This window comes from Oncorhynchus keta, chromosome 16 (genome assembly GCF_023373465.1).
Source record: "Oncorhynchus keta strain PuntledgeMale-10-30-2019 chromosome 16, Oket_V2, whole genome shotgun sequence".
Classification (NCBI taxonomy): domain Eukaryota; kingdom Metazoa; phylum Chordata; class Actinopteri; order Salmoniformes; family Salmonidae; genus Oncorhynchus; species Oncorhynchus keta.
Window position 1 is genome coordinate 1,481,152 of NC_068436.1, and position 21,800 is coordinate 1,502,951.

The 21,800-nt window shown below is 43.7% G+C and overlaps 1 protein-coding gene across 2 annotated transcripts in view; it reads right to left on the bottom strand.

The window, feature by feature from the left end:
- Window positions 1-1,326: 1,326 nt before the first annotated feature.
- Window positions 1,327-21,800, bottom strand: part of fam193a (family with sequence similarity 193 member A) — a 30,060-nt gene continuing 9,586 nt past the window's right edge. Inside the window, exons 7-23 of one of the 2 annotated variants that reach the window (XM_035789076.1) lie at window positions 20,271-20,395; window positions 19,863-20,010; window positions 19,570-19,644; window positions 19,245-19,319; window positions 19,016-19,128; window positions 18,332-18,586; window positions 17,380-17,533; window positions 16,784-16,936; window positions 16,225-16,509; window positions 12,761-12,977; window positions 11,389-11,670; window positions 10,238-10,544; window positions 4,857-5,043; window positions 4,239-4,490; window positions 3,031-3,901; window positions 2,783-2,864; window positions 1,327-2,340 (exon numbers count right to left, since the gene is read on the bottom strand). In XM_035789076.1, coding sequence (XP_035644969.1) covers window positions 2,247-2,340; window positions 2,783-2,864; window positions 3,031-3,901; window positions 4,239-4,490; window positions 4,857-5,043; window positions 10,238-10,544; window positions 11,389-11,670; window positions 12,761-12,977; window positions 16,225-16,509; window positions 16,784-16,936; window positions 17,380-17,533; window positions 18,332-18,586; window positions 19,016-19,128; window positions 19,245-19,319; window positions 19,570-19,644; window positions 19,863-20,010; window positions 20,271-20,395 — 3,675 coding nt within the window. In that variant the 3' untranslated portion in view covers window positions 1,327-2,246. Of the gene's footprint in view, window positions 2,341-2,782; window positions 2,865-3,030; window positions 3,902-4,238; window positions 4,491-4,856; window positions 5,044-10,237; window positions 10,545-11,343; window positions 11,671-12,760; window positions 12,978-16,224; window positions 16,510-16,783; window positions 16,937-17,379; window positions 17,534-18,331; window positions 18,587-19,015; window positions 19,129-19,244; window positions 19,320-19,569; window positions 19,645-19,862; window positions 20,011-20,270; window positions 20,396-21,800 lie in introns of both variants that reach the window. The other variant, XM_035789075.1, reaches the window with a different exon arrangement.

The window sequence follows — 21,800 nt, forward strand, 5'->3', positions numbered from 1 at the left end:
TGGTACTCATTAATGTGTTTATGGTATCACCCCACACACTATTACAAAAAGTGAATTGCTTTGCCACATTTTCTGCAGTATTACTTTAGTGCCTTTTTGAAAACTGGATGCATGTTTTGTAATATGTGCTATTCTTTACAGGCTTCCTTTTTTTCACTCTGTCAATTAGGTTAGTATTGTAGAGTAATTGCAAAGTTGTTGATCCATCCTCAGTCTTCTTTTACAGCAATTAAACTTTCTGTTTAAGGGCATTTTTACTCCTGTACTTTAAGCTTTCTATAAAAAAGGGGTTGAATACCTAACTCAAGACATTTGAGCTTTTCATTTTTAATCCATTTGTAATAAAATTCTAAAAACTATTCCACTTTGTCATTATGGGATATTGTGTGTAGGCCAGTGACAAAAACAAATCTAAACTTAATCCATTTTAAATTCAGGATGAAACAACTAAATGTGGGAAAAGTCAGGAGTGTGAATACTTTAAGGCATGTTCCCACAGAAAACTACATTTAGAGTAAATATAGTAAGAGGCTCAGACAATGCCAACAGTCTCATACATTAGTTTGGTATGTAGGCATCTAGGACCTTCATTTCTACCAGACTACCACATTATTCCACAAACACACATCACCCATTATACCCTCCAAAGGAAAACCTTCAATCACATTTTCCCCAGGGTTCTGTGAGCATCGAGGAGTCAGAGCAATTTATGTGGAGGACTGAGGGCAAATAACCCGCACTCACATTTCACCACTGACTGACATGACAGTCAAGTCCCTTACCTTTTCAGTCACTGCTACGAGAACGTGGGGTCCCACAGGACTGTCATAGCTCCACTACCAATTGATCATGTGACTGACTGACTACAATCCGTGGTGGATAACTCGGAAAGCACCCGGTCCTCCAGGTGACTCACTGTCCCATCATCTAGTGTGGCTGCACACCCCAAATGGAGAAGCATGAGTGATGTCTTTACAGGCCAAACATTCCCTGAAAGCACAACCAGTAAATATTACTCACCTTGGGGTAGAAGGTAATGGTGAACAGTTAAAAGTCACTTAGTATCGAGGGGATGATAGTGCTACAGCATCTTCTTACTTAACCAATAAGCCTACAAGTCTCTAGAATAGATTTCAGTGTATAATGAGCAGATGGATATGATTTACAATACAGGTACAACGGGGAGAATGGACCTCTATAAATTTTGGGAAAATTTTAAATGACAAAAATACTCCTAAATGGAACTATACTAAATACCCCCCCCCCCCATCCACTGCATTAAAGATGCACCACCAATGAAATAAGCACAGACACAAGACACACACATCCTGCCATACTACTGTATTCCATCTTTCAAAAAAGAAAGATAAGATTTTAATATTACTTAACAATATGTTAAAAGGTAGCCAGTTTGGCTTCAGTGTTAATACAATATACACTCTATAACAGTTTGATAGTGTGCATTGTTCTTTTCTTCAATTTCATTCTGAAAGTATTGTGATACAAGCTGGATACAAGTCAAAAATAGGAAAGAAAACAAAATAAAAACTAACTGGTACACTTATCGGTTGTGTTAAATGAAATTGAAAAAATAAAAAAAGAACATTGTCAAGTATTAAGCCAAGTTCCTCTCAGTCAAGTGAGAGTTGTTGGGGCAGGGGAGAGTATGGCAGACCATACCCATTAATTCCCTTGTCAGTTATCTGAATGAGATGCCGTGCTAGGAATCGTGGGTAACAAGGGGATAGTAAGCCACAGTAACTGAATGAAAGGCTTTAATTCATCAGATATCTTTTTTTTCTCCGAATTTTTTTCCATGTGTGTGGCTGTTTTCACAAGGCATACATAGTAAGGATCTTTTGACTACGAGTCAGGCAAAAAAAAATAGAGGAACTGAATTTCAGAACATGGCTTTTTAAGTCAAGAGAAATGCCCCTCAGACTAAAAACACAAACGAGCAATAAAAACAAAACCAGGTAGAAAGTAGCATTTTGTGATTATTCTTGTGTGTGTCATTTAATGTCTTTTTTTTTTCTCTCAGAGTTCTGCTTGAGGATCAGACCGGAGGATGGGTTCATGGTAGAACCGCACAGCAACAAAGAACAAGGCGAAGGCAGCGTGAGTGTGCGCCATTTGGACACAGCAGGGCTACGGGTTCGGTGGTAGCAGTTTGAGTGGGGGGTGGGGGGGGGTGCCGATTGCTTCCTGCCACAGTCTCTTTTTCTTTTGTCTTACGCGAGGCCACATCAGTGGGCGGCGAACGTTGCTTTCTTCAAGCTAAAGTTGGACCAGTTGATGGACAGCCGTTGTCGGGTCTGCCTGGCGGAATCTAGGCAGAACCTGGGGAGGGAGAGAAATGGGGAGTTAAAGATCCACTCCATGCAACGCTTTTCATTAGGGGTATCTGGAGGAGGGAAGTACGCTCAAGTTAAGTACCAATTATCTTTCCTTCCTCCCAAAGTTTGCATTTGTTCTCTTCCCTTCACGGATTTGAAAGGACTCCACCAATGCTTTTAAATTTGTGGGAAGTAGTGAACAAGTGCACACTTCAGGGGAAAATAGATATAATTGGGGTACACCCGTAGTCCTCTTCACACCCATAATCATAAGCTTAACAAAACAAGTAATTTGTTTTAATAATTTAATGACAAATTGATTCACATAATAGATTCTGCATATAAAGCATCCAACTTCAGTTCAAGCTAGATTCAATTTAAACACTTTGCAACTAAGCTTCTAAAAATAAGCTTTATGTAGTCAATGCACTGTCAAGTGCCAGTACCTTTTGAAATACTCCACCTCCCTCTCAGTCTCGTCCATGTCAGTACTGTCCAGATCAATGTCTTTGGGCAAGAAAACGTCATCTGCAATAAGAGAACACTCGGTCACAAAATGCTAACTTAACAAATGTAAATGTCCCCGTCTCAATATTATCTCTGTGTGTGCCAGAAACACTTCTGCAGCCCTGAAACTAACCATCCTACAGGGATAAATAAAACTGCACAGCATAACCAAGCATAGCATGCTGACCTATTGAGTTGTTTGTCTTGTCGGCCTTCTTCTTCTTGTTCTTCTTGGCCTTGGCCTTGGGCTGGGGGGATTCTGCGCTGAGGGGTTTGCCGTTCTGCTGGGGCTGCTCCGTCTGCGAGGCAGGGGAGGGCTCCAACAAGGGTCGGCTCCTCTCATCTTTCACCTGGCTCACCGACTGCTGATGGTGCTGCCTTTTCCCGTTGTTCCTCTCCTCCTTCCTGGGTCCCGGTGCCAGAGGGACGACCGGGTCTTCAGCAGGAAGCCTGGGCCGGGTCACTTTGACATCTGGTGGTAGTTGTTGTGTACTGTTAGTGGTGGTCGCCTCTGGGGCTTTCTTGACCATCGTTGTCCCGCTGGCGGTTGGCCTGATTGGCTGCTGCTGTTTTGGCTTGGCTTTGCCATTGGCCTCCGTCGGTTGGGGTGCAACGGAGGTGCCGTTGAGAAGGAAGGGGGCTGGGGAGTTGGGTGCATTTGGGATGAAGGGGGCCGGAGTAGGGGCTTTCTCCCTGCTGTTCTTTGGACTGTGCTGTGAGGGGGGAGGCCGGGGCTGGGGTCGGTGCTCCACTCTGGGATCCTTGCGCATGAGGCTGTGCAGGAGCTGGTTCTTGCCGTTGCGGAGGTTCTCTAGGACGTTCTGGGCCGTCTGTTTGAGGGGCTGGGGGTTGTTCTGAGGTACGGGGGCGGCGAGCTCCTTGGCTTTCTCCTTTTTCTTCTTGACGGAGCGGAGGTGCTGCAGCTCTTGCAGGCGGAGTAGTTCCCGTTGGAGGGCCTCCTCCTCCTCCCGCCGCCGTTGCTCCTCCTCCAGGAGCTGCTGCACCTGCTCTTCCTCCCGCTCGCGGGCCTCCGCCTCCAGACGCACCTTCTCCTCCATCTGAGACACACACACACAGTTCACACACACAGTTCATATCCGGTAGGTCCTTTGCTTCATTTAGTAACAAAAAAACTCTTGGTTTGACCCAACTCCCTATTTGAACTAAGTCCTTAGCACCAATGTTAACATTACACCTTGAAGGGTTATAGTTCAGCCCAAAATCAAATACTAAAACATATCATGTCTGGATTTTCAGTGCAACTATCGACCACTTTTGAGGTCTGCTGGGTTGAACTATTACTTTCAAAGTGACAATTTAAATCACAACACTGTCGTCGAAACAAAAAGGGGTAACACTTCAAACAGAATGTTGTAAAACGCTTTAAACCACTACCTTCTTCTGTTTGTGGCGGGCCCGCTTTGCAGCCTTGGAGCTGGAGGCAGGCTTGTTGTCACTGGCGCTGTTGATGAACTGCAGCAGGTCCTCCACCCGCCGGTGGTCCTCTATGCCATCGGCGCCACTGTCGCGCTCCACCACGGCCGGCTGCTCCTCCCTCTTGGGCTGCTCCTCCTTCCGCTTGGTCAGCCTTAGGCGCAGCTTCTCGCGCATTTCCGCGTAGTTGCGGCTGGTGGGCGCCGCCGGGGGCTAGGGGAGGAAACAAGGAAATAGGGTTTAGATTATTCTGGTAGTTTGAGTTGAATTGTGTGTTGAATATCATTAGAGCACCCAATACTATCTGGGGTGAGTTTCCGCTATACAATGTAAAAATGTGTTGGGGACCTAATCAGAAGTGCTATTTAAAGTGCCATCTCTCCAGACTAGGCTCGTTCAGCTGCTGGCTAGACAGTGTCCAACATGACGTTCTAGTAAAGATGTAGACTCTGTATTCCACAAAATGTCAGACTACATCATAAAACACTTTTACAGACTTCTGTTGCTCACTTCTCCACAAGTTGATACATAGTAATATACTCATATTAGTACGAGAATATGCATGTGTGCATGTCTTACCCCGCCGTGGCCGAAGAACTCGCAGTAGCAGCAGTCGCAGTACTTCCCTTCCTTCTGGTTGGTGGAGGTGGAGGTGGAAGAACTGTGCTCCGAGCAGCTATCCTCGTCCTGGCTCTCCTCGCCGTCGTAGCCCTGGTGGTCGTACGCCCCGTTTCCCTCGCAGCGGTGGCCCTCACACTCGGGGTCACTAGAAGGAGTCAAAACACCAAGGTTAAAATGTCAATGTCATGCCAATATGTAGTAGTTGAAATACCGGTAGGTGAAGTTCACCCAATAAATATTTGGAACTTTCTGTACTGTCAAATACACTGGTTCCAATTGTGGCAAATCAGATAAGATAGATGTATAGTAAACATATAAACAACGTTCACACATGACTGATACAAATGCTTACAGGGCAAGATAAATGTAAGGCACAAACATCAATTTCATTAAAGAGCAGTGCTAAACAAGATAAACATACTGTAAGTCACACAAATACATTTTTCACTGAAAAGCAGTACTGATACAAAACTGTTAGTAGTGCTCTTGGCTTTAAGAGGTAAAGAGTCTGTTCCCTGATGGCAGTACTGCATATTGGCTGTCCAGTGGACGTGTAAGATCCTAAATTATTTCTTTACCCCGCTTACGTGTGCATTCGTTGTAAACGCCAGAGAGCCTTTTACCTTCTTCCTACAATCTTACCACTGACCTTCACAACTCTCTCTAGGGTAATCTGACTTGCCTATGTGAAGGAGTCAAACCAGGCAACAACACTAAAATGTTAAGACGGGCTCAGATGTGCCAAGATTAGCAGTGTCATCTGAGTATTTTATGTACCGTATGTTCTCAGGGCAGGTGCTCCTACAGTCATCTGTATAGCGTAAACAGGACAGGAGAGCTGATTGAGCCCTGTCCTGCACTCACCAATGAATCCCACCCATGGCGGTCTATTTGACAGAAAATATAAAATCCACAGAATGAGTTTTGGACTTAGGTTCATAGTCAAAAGTTTGACCCATTAGATATGGCTGTATACTGCTAAAAGTAGAGGTTGACAGATTAATCGTAATAGCCGATTAATTTGGGCCGATTTCAAGTTTTCATAACAATCGGTAATCTGTATTTTTGGACACCGATTTGCCTATTTATTTTTTTACACCTTTATTTAACTCAGCAAGTCAGTTAAGAACACATTCTTATTTTCAATGACGGCCTAGGAACGGTGGGTTAACTGCCTTGTTCAGGGGCAGAATGACAGATTTTTACCTTGTCAGCTCGGGGATTCGTTTTTGCAACCTTCCGGTTACTAGTTCAGTGCTCTAACCACCTGCCTTACATTGCACTCCATGAGGAGCCTGTGTGGCTGACTACCTGTTACGCGAGGGCAGCAAGGAGCCCCGGTAAGTTGCTAGCTAGCATTAAACTTATCTTATAAAAAAAAAAACTATCAATCTTAACATAATCACTAGTTAACTACACATGGTCGATGATATTACTAGTTTATCTAGCGTGTCCTGCATTGAATATATAATCGATGCAGGGCCTGTTAATTTCTCATCGAATCACAGCCTACTTTGACAAACGGGTGATGATTTAACAAGCGCATTTGCGGAAAAAAGGCACTGTCGTTGCACCAATGTACCTAACCCTAAACATCAATCTTTAAAATCAATACACAAGTATATATTTTTAAACCTGCATATTTAGATAATATTGCCTGCTAACATTAATTTATTTTAACTAGGGAAATTGTGTCACCTCTCTCGCGTTCCGTGCAAGCAGTCAGGGTACATGCAGCCGTTTGGGCCACCTGGCTCATTGCGAACTGTGTGAAGTGCATTTATTCCTAACAAAGGCCGTAATTAATTTCCAGAATTGTACATAATTATGACATAACATTGAAGGTTGTGCAATGTAACAGCAATATTTAGACTTCGGGTTGCCACCTGTTAGATAAAATACGGAACGGTTCCGTATTTCACTGAAAGAATAAACGTTTTGTTTTTGAAATTATAGTTTCCGGATTCGACCATATTAATGACCAAAGGCTCGTATTTCTGTGGGTTATTATGTTATAATTAAGTCTATGATTTGATAGAGCAGTCTGACTGAGCGATGGTAGGCACCAGCAGGCTCGTAAGCATTCATTCAAACAGCACTTGTGCGTTTGCCAGCAGCACTTCGCAATTCTTCAAGCATTGCGCTGTTTATGACTTCAAGCCTATCAACTCCTGAGATTAGGCTGGTGTAACCGATGTGAAATGGCTAGCTAGTTAGCGGGGTGCACGCTAATAGCGTTTCAAACATCACTCGCTCTGAGACTTGGAGTGGTCGTTCCCCCTGCTCTGCATGGGTAATGCTGCTTCGAGGATGGCTGTTGTCGATGTGTTCCTGGTTCGAGCGCAGGTTGGAGCGAGGAGAGGAACGGAAGCTATACTGTTACACTGGCAATACTAAAGTGCCTATAAGAACATCCAATAGTCAAAGGTTAATGAAATACAAATGGTATAGAGGGAAATAGTCCTATAATAACTACAACCTAAAACTTCTTACCTGGGAATATTGAAGACTCATGTTAAAAGGAACCACCAGCAAACAACCATATGTTCTCATGTTCTGAGCAAGGAACTTAAACATTAGCTTTCTTACATGGCACATATTGTACTTTTACTTTCTTCTCCAACACTTTGTTTTTGCATTATTTAAACCAAATTCAACATGTTTCATTATTTATTGAGGCTAAATTGATATTATTAATGTATTATATTAAGTTAAAATAAGTGTTCATTCAGTACTGTTGTAATTGTCATTTTTGCAAATAAATAAATACATACATTTTTTTTTTTTTTTAAACGTCCGATTAATCGGTATCGGCTTTTTTTGGTCCTCCAATAATCAGTATCGGTGTTGAAAAATCATAAAATCGGTCGACCTCTAGCTAAAAGCACTGGAAAAGGCCAAGAACACCATCTAGGCATTGGACTTGGCAATGTGTAGTACAGTAGGACAATGTTCTTGTTCCACTCCGTTGCTTGTAGGCAAATTGAAGGGGGTCTACAATGCCTCAAACATCATTTTGTATGTGGGAGAGAACCAAACACTCAAAACTTTTCATTATGACAGGCGTTAATGCAATAAGGGCTCCCGAGTGGCGCAGCCGTCTAAGTCACTGCAATCCCTGGTTCGAATCCAGGCTGCATCACATCCGGTCGTGATTGGGAGTCCCAAAGGGCGGCCCGCAATCGGCCCAGCATCTTCCGGGTTTGGCCGTCATTTTAAATAAGAATGTTCTTAACTGACTTGCCAAGTTAAATAAAAGGTTCAATAAAAACTAATTAAAAAAACTAAGATGGAAATTGATGATGACAGCAGAGCGGATCTTCTTGGGTACTGGGCATACGATGGATGATTTCTACAGAGCTGGTACTGTATGCTCCCTCAGTGAGCGTTTGAACAGCTAACAGAACACACATGACAATTCCTTGTGACAGGATTTAAGTTGGAGATGTTATCTGGGGCATATTAGATGTAATATCCTATCAACATCTACTTCCTCTATAACCAAATCAGCTTCCCTTTGTGCTAAAGATAACATTTCACAACAGCGCATCCTCCTCAGTACTAAAGTCCAGACTACCAAACCTAGAATAAAAAGAGCTCAAACTCTCAACTTCAGTTAGCCTCACATTCCAGCTGAGACGTCAGTCATACTACGATAGTGGATACTGCGCTCGTCTGCCTGCTGCTAACTCTAGGCTTGTAACAGTGCATGCATGTCGCACGCCGAACTCTTGATTGAGACAATGCTGAAAAATCTAAATCGATGGGAGAGTCAAGTTCTCGCAAATTCAGCAGGCTCTAGTGTGAAATTGGCCGCTAGAAGTGCTGTCTGTCTTTTGTTACGTTTTGTTACGTATTGTAACGACGATTTAATCTCCTCTTTAGTGTGCTTATCAATGTTAACATTTTTTAACACAAAAAAAAAAACATTGATTAATACAATATTTACTCAGTCATCTACAAATTATTTTTTTATTTAACTAGGCAAGTCAGGTTAAGAACAAATTCTTATTTACAATGAAGGCCTACCCAGCCAAACCCCGACGACGCTGGGCCAATTATACGCTGCCCTATGGGCCTCCCAATCACGACCGGATGTGATACAGCCTGGATTCAAACCAGTGACTGTAGTGACACCTCTTGCAATGAGATGCAGTGCCTGAGACCGGGAGCCAAGGGGATGATGATGCAATCTTTCAGAGAGTGAGGGAATATATGATTTCATTGGTCCTCCAACCACACTTCATTCAGAGTAAATGGAGTTAGCCTGACCCGGAGCAAGTCAGTTCTGAAGGACTCGTTGCCATAGAAATGTACATGGCTAAAAGCTGAGCCACATTCATATGACCGGTTATTTACAGTTGAACTCAGTTGACCAAATTTGCCTCACTAATTCCTCAAACCTCATTCAAAGTATAGGGCTCAGGATATTGGCAGATCTGCTGTATGCTTTGACATAAATGCAAACCTTGCCTCCGTGCTTTTCCCCATGTCAATCTCATGCCTGTATGGTGTTCTGAATCCGACAAAGCTCACTTCTGAGTCAACGACATGTCATCTAAACATGTTTCAGTAAGACTGATCAGTTTGGCCTCTCGGTATGCCCATTGGAAAGTAACGTTGACATACATTTTATGGAGAATAGAAGGGAGCGATGGGCTTCCAATGTTCTGGTTATGTGTAAGACCTCGTTGTTTAGAAGCCCACTCAAAGCATCAGTAGGTGGTTTCAATTCAATGCTCTCCAATAGCCATGGAGAGGTAGTTGGCAGATGTTTTGCCTAATCAACTGATACAGGATCATATTTCAATTCATGGGCAGTATTAAAAATAAAAGCTTGCAGCACGCTCAGTGCTCCGTTGACATTTCACAGAGATATGCTTGTTTAACGCTGTTAATATGAACAGTGTATACTAAAATATGAAAGTACTACATGCCATGTCTCAAATTCGATATACATCATACCTCTATTGTTTAACGTCCTCCGGATTTGAGAAGATGACAGGCTAATGACATTCAAGGTAGCCTTAATTCCCGCACAGCATCCAGCCTAGCTGACACAAAGCTATTTTCCAAATTCTTGACCACCTTTTTTTTCATCTGGCCTCCATTGATTTAGTCGCCCAAATGTCTTCCCTTTCTTCACACAGATTATGATAGAGACATAAGGTTTGGCCCATTGTTTTTCTTAGAGGATTATCTACACAATGTGTTTTTGATTGGACACACTATACAGGCCTTGATATTTTCTCATCACTCTACTGGTCAATGTAAGTATTAGGAGTATGTTAATCTGATCTTAGATTTGTGATAAAAGAAAACTTAAACAAGGGACTGACCTGCACACGCTGGGCGGGGCGCTAATGGCCCCGTCGGCTGGGGCGGCATCAGGTGGCTCGGCTGGGGACAAGCACATGCCCTGGTGGTGGGCCTCCATGAAGCCTGGGGCCGTGGTGGGAGTCGTTGGGAAGGGCTGCGAGCCCATGCTGGGGTAGTGATGCTGGGCGGTGGGGCCAGGGGCAAGAGGCAGGGCTGGGCCAGACGAGAGCTGAGGGAGGGAGGCCAGGCCTGTGGGGCTATTCCTAGGGGCGATGGGGCCAGGTTGTTGCCTATGGTCTTCTTTGCCTATATTGTGAAATACATCACCTGGCAGACATAAGAAAAAAACAAATGCATATGAAATTATGCACAGTCACCAGCTGGTCAGTGAAGATCGGAGACAATTCACAAGAAGTCATCTTAAATGCCTCAATGAAGGAAATACATTTACAATCTATTTCAGACCCATATTTTTGGGTCATCAGGTATATTCTGACCTCTGCTTGTCTGTTCTGTATTTGGAACATGTTAAACTACAATCATTGCTGCAAACACAACACTTTCCCAGGCAGCTTTCCTGTCACATCAGTACAGATCAAGGAGAAGAAGCTAATTCAGGCCATTGAGAGACGCAGCTTTGCGGCTAGTGACTGCTAGCCGGAAGCCCCCATTTTATCAGATAATTACAAAACTAAATCGGTAGCCGAAGTCTATACCCCTTTGTTTGTGATTGGTCAACAGTAGGAATTCTTCAAAAGTCTTTGCTGTCCTTCTACGACATACTTTCCATTGAGTAATATTCCACCAAACATCTTAGTTAAATGTACAATTGCGCAACTAAGACCTTCTCTGCAAAAATATCCAAATTAATGACGGATTTTTTGAGTTAGATTAATTCTGACTACTGCGTCTCAAAAAGGACAGACCGTACGTACTACGGCTGCATAAATTTATGTTCAAGCGAAGGTCTTTTAAAGGAGCACACTAGTTTGGTTATGAAGCATGCTGACACCTTTAGAATGAACCAAGTGTATCAGGCATGTGGTGGTGTGCTAGTATGGATATTGGAGCGTAGCAGTGTTCCATCAGGCTAGCCCTAAACTGCGCTCCTCCTCCTCAGTTTTACCTAAGGAGTTGGGTCTTTTAGATGAAACTTGGATGTGATTATTACTTGACTGGACAGTGGTTGCAGTGCAGGAGACTGAGGCGGTGGAGGCAGAGGTGGCCATCACCACTTTGTTGGCCTCCAGGAAGGCATCTTGGAAATTGTAGAGACACTTCTTCTTGGCGCCGTTCTTCCTCTCCCTGGGCAGGGGCTGTTGCTGCTCCGACGGCGAGGGTGGAAGGAGGTGAAGGGGGGTGGGTTCGGCCGAGGCGGTGTGGTCACCATAGCTGGAGGAGGAGGGCGGGGGGAGGGGCACGTCAGGGTGGTGGGGTGATCCCAGCATGTCCCCTGGAGATGAAGACAACCATTTTATTTGTATTTATTTAGCCTTTATTTAACCAGGAAAGTCAATTAAGAACAAATTCTTATTTACAAGGACGGCCTGGCGAAAAACATTTGAAGAACAAGAGTTAGCTGCATGTGTAAAGATTTAGATGGGTGAGAAGGAAACAAACAATAAGGATGGCTCTCACTGTATACAGAGTTCAAGTGTACATTGAATTCTATGGCACGAGGGAGGAACAATTCTACTTCATAGAGCCAAAACACACAACATTGAACCTTGTTCGGACCCATCCTTGTATAAACTACAGAGACCAAATCACACCACACCCCTCGGACAAAGACACTGATCCGACAGAAGGAGGAGCTGGGGGAAGGAGGCTGAAATGGGAGTGGAATGGGGCCTCTTACTACAAGAGCAGACATGTACATATTACCATAGCTACCTACATGTACATATTACCTCAATTAACCGGTGCCCCGGTTACTCTGTACCGGTAACCCCTGTATATGCTTGTTATTTTACTTCTGTTTAATTATTCATTAATTTCACTTCTAATTTAATATTTATATTATATTTTATATTTTATATTTTATATTTTATATTTTATATTTAAGCATTTCACTGTAAGGTTTACACCTGTTGTATTTGGCGCATTTGGCAATTTGGTTTGATGCAGTTGCAGGCAATGGAGCTGAAATAAAATGAGCAGCTCCTCCTTTAGCCTACATTAGGGATGGATGAATCATCTTCCTCTTGGAGAACTACTTGGTATGAAGGCTTTTGCTCCAGCCCCGTTGTACCACACCCGACTTTGCTAATTAAGATGACTTATTCTTTGTGAGCAGCTGATTAGTGGAATCAGGTGGGCGATATTAGGTTTTGTAGTTAAAGTCTGCAGTATGATAGCTAGCTCCGTGAAGTTCCCTCACAGATCTAGGATCACCTTCCCTTCCTCCAATCTTAACTGTAACCATTTGTGTGGAAAATGCAAAACGGACTCAGTACCAGCGTCAAGGGGCAATTTCACCCTACACCAGCTCTCCAGGAGGAAGGATGGTCGTCCATGGGCTAGATGAAGAGATATGTTCTCACCTGGCAGGGGCTCCTGTAGCAGCACTGATGGGTTCCAATTCTTCATCATGGCAGCGTCGCAGATGTTCTCGAACTTGAGCGAGAGGCACTGCAGCGAGCTGTTCCAGTCACCAGCGCCGCCACCAAAGCAGTTCTGGTAGACGTGGTCCGGCAGGGAGGGGCTGAAGGCCTGCTGCTTGGGCCCTGTGTGGCTCGACGTGGGGGCAAGTGGAATAGGCTAGGAACAGAATAAAAAGAGTTCTATGTTTGATCTGACAATCTTGATGGCCGTACAGTCGTCTCAAATACAACTGAAGGACCTCGGCGTTACTCTGGATCCTGACTTCTCTTATGAAGAACATGTCAAGAAGATTAAGGGCTTTTTCCCATCTTCCTAACATAAATAAAAATCTGAAACTTTGTCCAAAAATTATACAGAAACGCAAATTTTTGTCACTTCTAGATTAGACTACTGCAATGCTCTACTCTCAGGCTAACTGGATAAAGCACTAAATAAACATCAGTTAGTGTCAAACACGGCTGCTAGAATCTTGGCTAGAACAAAAACATTTGATCATGTTACTCCAGTGCTAGCCTCTCTACACTGGCTTCTTGTTAAGGCAAGGGCTGATTTCAAGGTATTACTGCTAACCTACAAAGCACTACATGGGCTCCTACCGTACGCTACAGTCACAAGACACAGGCCTCCTTATTGTATGTACAATTTCTAAGCAAACTATTGGAGGCAGGGCTTCCTCCTATAGAGTCTTTACTGAAGACTCATCTCTTCAGAAGGTCCTATAAATAAGTGTAGCATGGCTCAGGGATGCGAAGGTGAATGGCAAGACACTGGAGTGACGAACCGCCCTTGCAGTCTCCGGACAAAAAAAACCCACCTATGTGAGAATGCTGTTCATTGACTACAGCGCAGAGTTCAACACTATAGTACCCACAAAGCTCATCACAAAGCTAAGGACCCTGGGACTAAACACCTCCCTCTGCAACTGGTTCCTGGACTTCCAGATGGGCCGCCGCAGGTGGTAATGGTAAGCAACAACACCTTTGCCACGCTGACCCTCAACACTGGGGCCCCTCAAGGGTGTGTACTTAGTCCCCTCCTGTACACCGTGTTCACCCACAACTGCGTAGCCTAACACGACTCCAACACCATCATTAAGTTTGCTGACGACACAACAGTGGTAGGCCTGATCACAGACAATGATGAGACAGTATACAGTAAGGAGGTTAGGGAACTGGCAGTGTGGTGCCAGGACAACAACCTCTCCCTCAATGTGAGCAAGACAAAAGGAGTTGATCGTGGACTACAGGAAAAGGCGGACCGAACAGGCCCCCATTAACATCAACGGGGCTGTAGTGGAGCGGGTCGAGAGTTTCAAGTTCCTTGGTGTCCACATCACCAACGAACTACCATGGTCCAAACACATCAAGACTGTGAAAAAGGCACAACAAAACCTTTTCCCCCTCAGGAGACTGAAAAGATTTGGCACGGGTCCCCAAATCCTCAAAAAGTTCTACAACAGCACCATCGAGAGCATCCTGACCAGTTGCATCACCGCCTGGTATGGCAATTGCTCGGCATCTGACCGTTAGGCGCTACAGAAGGTAGTGCGTATGGCACAGTACATCACTAAGGCCAACCTTCCTGCCATCCAGGACTTATATAATAGGTGGTGTCAGAGGAAAGCTCATAAAATTGTCAGAGACTCCAGTCACCCAAGTCATAGACTGTTCTCTCTGCTACCACATGGCAAGAGGTACTGGAGCGCCAAGTCTAGGTCCACAATACTTTTTAACAGCTTCTACCTCTAAGCCATAAGACTGCTGAACAATTAATCAAAATGGCCACCGGACTAATTACATTGACACCCCCCCATTTGTTTTGTACACTGCTGCTACTTACTTTTTATTATCAATGCAGTCACGTCACCCCTACCTACATGTACAAATGACTTCAACTAACCTGTACCCACGCACACTGACTCAGTACCGGTACCCCCTGTATATAGCCTCATTATTGTTATTTTATTGTGTTACTTTTTACTTTAGTTTATTTGGTAAATATTTTCATAACTCTTCTTGAACTGCATGGTTGGTTAAGGGCTTGTAAGTAAGCATTTCACAGTAAGGTCTACACTTGTGGTATTCGGCGCATGTGACAAAGTTTGATTTGATTGTGTCTGGCCAGCTCCCTTCACTGGGATTCTCTGCCTCTGACCCTATTGGACTCCTAGTCTCTCAACATATTTTCAATAGTGACAGCTTTTTACAGCACCCGTGCTTCTACACCTGCATTGCTTGCTGTTTGGGGTTTTAGGCTGGGTTTCCGTACAGCAATTTGTGACATCAGCTGATGTAAGAAGGGATTTATAAATAAATTTGATTGATTGGCATAACCAAGCTGCAATCCCTCATAGTAGATATGAGCTCATTTGAAACAGTGCGACCTCGTGTGGTATATCCATGTAATTACAGAGAAATAATCAACCAGAAAGGTATAACAGAGTTGAATCACTTCCTTGTGACGTTGGTGTAAATCGCCTGAAGGGAATGTATCAATGGGCAAATTCGATTTGTTGGGTGATTTTAAGTTTTCACTTAAGGACCAATGGAATGGTCTAAAATGCAAAAACTCCACCTACCCAGGGTACCGGGCCATGCAAAATTAACTCCATCAATGAAAAATGACCAGTTAAGAAGGAACCACTCAAATCATATCCTGAAACTTAAATCATGTAAATCCCCATCAATTGCATAGACAAAGTATAGCCAATACAGTGTAACTAGGGCTGTGACAATTATTGCATTTTGGTTAATTGTCATGCAAATGACCATGGTTACTCATAATTGTAATTCTGTATAAAAATTGAGCTTATAATGCATCTTTGAAAGATTTCTACAACATAGCTAATGAATATAACACAGCTTTGGCGACACAGCCATCTAAAAAAAACAAAATGGTTTTGACTGCTTGGAACATTCGTAAATGCAGCTTCTCCTCCAGACTGCTTGTAAAATGATGACCAACTTTACCCACTTCATGTCAAAATGCTATTGGGTAAACTATACATAGTTCAATCCCCCATTCTCCTAAAATGAATGTACTAATACGATTATAATTTTTGTAGGTCATTGTCCATAACTCAGTTGCATGATCATACGATAACCGTGCCGGCCCTATCTGTATGTGACTATGGCTGTATCCCAATACCCATAAATGACTTCCATTTGTTGTCTCCTCTCCCTCAAGACTGTTGAAATGGCTTTCACCTATCAACATCCTTACAGAGCAGTGGTAAGATCAGTAAGGGACACAAGGAAGCCTTTCAAGACTATTGGGGCACAGCCTGTATCTGTCAAGCATTCAGGAGGAGTAAATAGAAGCTGCCCTTAACCACTGACTCAGGGTCAGATTTCATCTACCTCAAGCTAGTACAGTTGTTAGTGGTATGTGTGTGTTAACTCACCGTGCTGTGTGAAAGGGGGGGGCTGGGGTAGAGTGTGGGGTGCAGCAGGGGCCGGGGCAAGTGGGTGAGGTTATGCAGGGGCAGGTGGCCGTGGATGTGGGGGTAGAGGTGGAGGGCCGGGTGGCTGGGGGTCTGGTTGTCACCCCCAGTGAAGAACTGGTGGTGGTGGCCGGAGGGGGGTGTGTGGATCCGGCTGGGGGAGAGGGGGGGGGCTGGGCCCAGGGGGGCAAGGGAGGAGGACAGGTCCTGGTTGCACACGTGGCACTCGCAGGCGTGCTGTTCCACCTAGAATGAGAGAGGAACAGGATGGCTACCGTGAGTTGTCCTTCATGTCTACCAGTGTTGCTTGTCTTTTTTATCCTCCTTTCAGCATTAAGACAACTGTGCAAGCATTTTGAGCTAGATGGCGACATATATAACCCGCTGTGTGCAGTCTGTGTGCCCCATGCATTGGAATCCATTCAAACTGAACAGAATCTTTCTCTAGGTATTCTATATCTCAGTAGGTTAACCTGATGCAAATTCTACCTCAAGCCCTAGTTGTGTAGTGTGGTTGTACCTGTTGCTGTGGGTAGTAGGGCGGAGGGCTGTTGTTGCTCTTCCCTGGCGAAAGCTCCCCCCGCTGGCCCGGAGGCTCCCCGCCGCTCTCCTCGTCAGCCTCCTCCTCGTCACCCTCTGACGAACTACTGCTGCTGCTGCTCCCTCCAGGAGACTGGACAGAGAGAGAAAAGGGGGGAGAGAGCAAAAAAATCAGAGGAAGAGGGGAGAGTGAGGAGAATGGAATGAGAGAGAGAGAGAGGGGAGGAGGGTGGCAGAGGATGAGAGGGAGAGAAAGAGGGAGAGAGGAGAGTGAGGAGGATAGAGATGGGAGACAGAAAGAGAGAAATTCAGCAGGAATGAGTCAGTGTCAAAGTAGATTTCCACAATCAAATCTGTCCCAGTCCAGAAACTTCACACAGAGAAATTCAGCAGAGAAACATGCCAAACTTGCATCAAGGGCACTGTCACACATGGTAGGGTGAAGTTGCCTCAGATGCTGATCTTGGGCCAGTTTAGCATTTTCCCCACTAATGGCTAAGGTTAGGATTGGGGAAGCTGATCCTAGATCCATAACTAGGGTAAACGTCACCCCGCAGCCGTCAACCACCCACACACCTCATCTTTGAGCGCCATGTTCTCCCCGCCACCGTTGAGCTCGCTGTGCAGGCCGTTCATCCTGGCCACCACCCCTGGGTCCTCGTAGCCCCCCATGGGGTAGATGTCCGCAAACTTGCCCAACAGCGGAGGCACTTCGTCCTCGTCGCTACCACTACGAGGAGAGGAGGAAGAAGAGAGAGAGGGAAAGAGAAAATAATGAAGGTGAATACCAAAACAGGAGTGGCCATGTTTTCATGATAAAAATCATTATAGGAAATGACATTACATGATTGGAGAGCACATATCTGATAAAAGAGTTATAACTACATGTACCACAAGAGTAACCATAACAAATACAACCATACCCACATCAACTAGATATTGGGATAAATCCTACTGGTAGCATGAACTAGTCCTGGGCGATCTGGACAAAAAAAATCCACATCACGATAAATTGGATGAATCACAACCGAATGATAAATTGAACAATACATTTCCAACATTAATGTGTAACAGTTATTTTTTTGTAATATTACCCTTAAAACTACTACTTTGAATGTTGTAGCTATCAATTGTCCCATTAACAATTACCCGTATTAGCAAACTTATTTCATACTTCACATTTCTCTAGGAGGGCCCTATAGGTTATTCATAGTAATGATCGATATCAGCAAAATGTTCACGATAAGTGGTCAGTGTTGATCATTTCGGTTGATCGTCCCAGCTCTAGCATGAACTCATAAAGCCATTATTTGAGCATTTTAGTCATGTATATCTTTGATAGATATAAATATTTTAAAAATAACATTACATTATTGTAATGTATTGCTTTTTTTGTATGTTTCTTCTATGATATTTTATTGCTTTACATTATATACTCAGGTCTTGTTTGGAAGATACATTTGCTATGATCTCCTGAATAAAATCAATATTTTTACAACAAAGAACACGCCACCCCTGGTGGACTTACAATGTGGTGGCGACCCCTTCTGGCAGGATGAGGCGCGAGTGCTGCTGTATGGTGATGGGCGAGCTGGAGGCCGAAGCAGAGGCTGAGCTGCCCCCAGAGGACAGACTGGGGGGGTGCACCTCGGCCAGGTAGTCCCGGTGCTGTGGGGGCTCCGTGCCCTGAAGCGGCAGCTTGATGTGGAGGTCCTCGGCAATGGGCGAGTCCATGATGCCGCACGTCAGGATGTGGGAGAGGCTGCAGTCGTCGCAGGTGCATCTGGAGGAGGAGGGATGGTTGTTCATTTAAAAATGTGGTTTCGCAAAGGTTGGGTTGCAGGTGGCCAGTGGTGGTGTTCCAGGTCATCGTTTTTGTGGTTGAGCTGAAAATCTCAGAAGGCTGATATATTATATTGATGTGGTTCATGATATGCTAAACACTTGTATACCCCATTTCCTTTCAGGTCACCGAATAACACTGGGTACTGGCTAGAAACATGGGTTTGTTTTACTTTGGGTTGATAAATGAGGATTAAAAACATACCCGCACACAAAGTTTGAATATCTTATTGGACTTGTCATATAATATCCACATAGGTAAAAAAAAAAAAAAAATTAAAAAAAATAGGAAGTATTTTATTTAGACACGCTGCAAATAAACAAACACACCATCTGTAATTTGCAAGCAAAATGATTCCTCCAAACTCACCGTCTTCGATAATTGCAATTTGGACAGTCTGGAATGCTGAGACGAGAGGACAGCATTCTCATCGTGTCTGTAAAGTTACTGTCACCAGCTAAAGATTTCTTACTGTTGGTTAACTGCAAAGACAAAATCAAATTAATGTACAGCAAATTAAAAGGGTACACCGTCAAAATATGTCTGACCAGTTTCACAAATAAATCAACTATTTCTGTAGACTATTTGTCCATCATACCTGTTCTTCTATAAACCTCCTCTGTTTAAAGAATTCCCAGTCTTCCTTCAGCATCCGTTGTTTTGTTTTCAAAGTCTGTAAATAGGTAGACTTCAATTATGAGCTTTGACAGATTGAGGTCGAAACATGTCAGCTTTTTAATAAATAACAGTACCTAAACGTGCCTAAAAGTAGTACCTAAATCACCTTTTCTCTGTTGGACTATAGAAATAATATGACATAAATAATAGAGGTAAGTGTTAGGGAATGAAAAGATAGACAATGCTGATAACTACAGTAATTGTCTTCTACTACTTGAAATTTAGTTGTGTGATAAACTACTTACATTTTTGCTAATTAAAGACTTATGTGGTTCTGTCCGTTGATTTGTGAGATTCTGGCCCTCCACCTTAAAAAGCAGCTGCCAGAAAGAGAAAAACAAATTGCTAAGCATCAGAGAGACCAAAAGAAAACCATTCAAAGGAGATGCCTTTGTTAAAAACATTCAGGACATCACAATATGTTATTGACATTTATTTAAGTTCCATTGTCACACACAAGGACCAGCCCGTGGATTGTAAGCAAAGACCGGGATATTGTGTGTGTATGTGAGGTGTTTCTCTCGGTCTGTGTGTGTACCTGTTCGTCGACGTAGTCGTCAATCCTCTTCTCACACTCCTGCCACTCGGCCGCCACGGCGGCCATCTCCTGCTCCAGCTGCTGGTAGCTCTCCAGCAGTGTCCTGTACATGTCCTCGCTGTACGAGTCGTGGGAGGCTGTGCCGTGCCTAATCAGAAATTGCATTATTTTTTAAAGAAAATATTGGAAACACACAGCTAGACCAGTTTATCATACCAATGGCCTATTTAGGCTTGAGGATAGACCAGGTTTAATGATGTTGCTATACTAAGACAAACAAAAAGGGATTATATAGGGAGACTATAAAAAAAAGAAAGATATAATAATCCTCAAAGAAGCATACACCTCAATAACATCATGGAGAAATCCTCTTCTTAATGGCTGTTTTGTCATTCGACTCAGTCTTACCTCAGCTGTGCAACCAGTGCAGGTAAACTGCTGTGCAGGATGGGCTCGGAGAACACCAGGTTCTCAAAAAGGTGCTTGTTGTGCAGCTCCCACGTCACCTGGAACTTCTGCAGGTGTTCGTTCTCCTGTGGAACCCAGACAAGAAGAGAGTTAGAAACCAAGTTTATGCGGCCTGGCCGGTCTAGCGGTAATGCCGCAGCCTCCGGCACACGTCTACTGTGTTTACATAGGGTGGAATCCGGCCGTTTGACATAACCTCTCTGTCTTTCCCCACTATCATCCTCTATCACTATCTGTTAACTAAATAAATACAAAACTGAAAATCCTTTGACAGTCGCGGTCCAAAATTATTGACACCCTTGATAAAGAAAAAATAACTATAAAATAATTAAAATACTGTGCTATATTGTATGCTCAAACACACAAAGAAATGCTTAGTTGGTCACAAAATCTACATTTTGCAATGGCCATCTCAGTCTCCGGACTTGAAACACATTGAAAACCTGTGGTTTGAATTGAAAAGGACAGTCCATAAGCACAGACAAAGGATATCAAGGATCTGGAAAGATTCTGTATGGAGGAATGGTCAAGCATCCCTCACAATGTGTTCGCCAAAATCAAAAACTCAGTGCAGTTATCCACAAAAGGTGAAGTATTGAAACAATAATTTTGACCCCTACCTTTTGAGAGAATGAGAAGAGAAATGATATTACTTGATAAACAAAATCACTTTCTCTGAACAGCCCAGTACATCACTGGGGCCAAGCTTCCTGCCATCCAGGACCTATATAATAGGCGGTGTCAGAGGAAAGCCCATAAAATTGTCAGAGAAGTCACCCAAGTTATAGAGGGTTTTCTCTGCTACCGCAAGGAAAGCGGTTCCGGAGCACCAAGTCTAGGACCAAAAGGCTCCTCAACAGCTTCTACCCCCAAGGCATTAGACTGCTGAACAATTCATAAAAATGACCACCGGACAATTTACACCCCCCTACTTGAACACTGCTGCTACTTACGGTTTGTTTGTTTGTTACCTATGCATAGTCACTTCGACCCCACCTACATGTACAGATTACCTCAACTAGCCTGTTCCCCTGCACACTGACTCGGTACCGGTGCCCCCTGTATATAGCCTCGTTATTGTGTTCATTTTTATTATTAATTTTTATTTTAGCCTACTTGGTAAATATTTCCTTCTTCTTGAACTGCACTGTTGGTTAAGGGCTTGTAAGTAAGCATTTCACGGTGAAGTCTACACTTGTTGTATTCGGCGCATGTGGAAAATAAAGTTTGATTTCATTTGTATTGGTATAAAATATAATTTAACAAATTTCTTTAAGCATAAAATGTAGCATAGTATGTAAATTATTTATTTGTATAGTCATTTCTGCACATCTTTAACAAGGGTGTCAATAATCTGGACCCCACTGTTTGTGTGTGTGTGTATAGCCACAGCAGTGGCAGCTGTCTAGGCTGATGACTATTGTCCCGAAGCGAAGGTGACAACTTTCAGACAAACCTCTGTACTGCTTC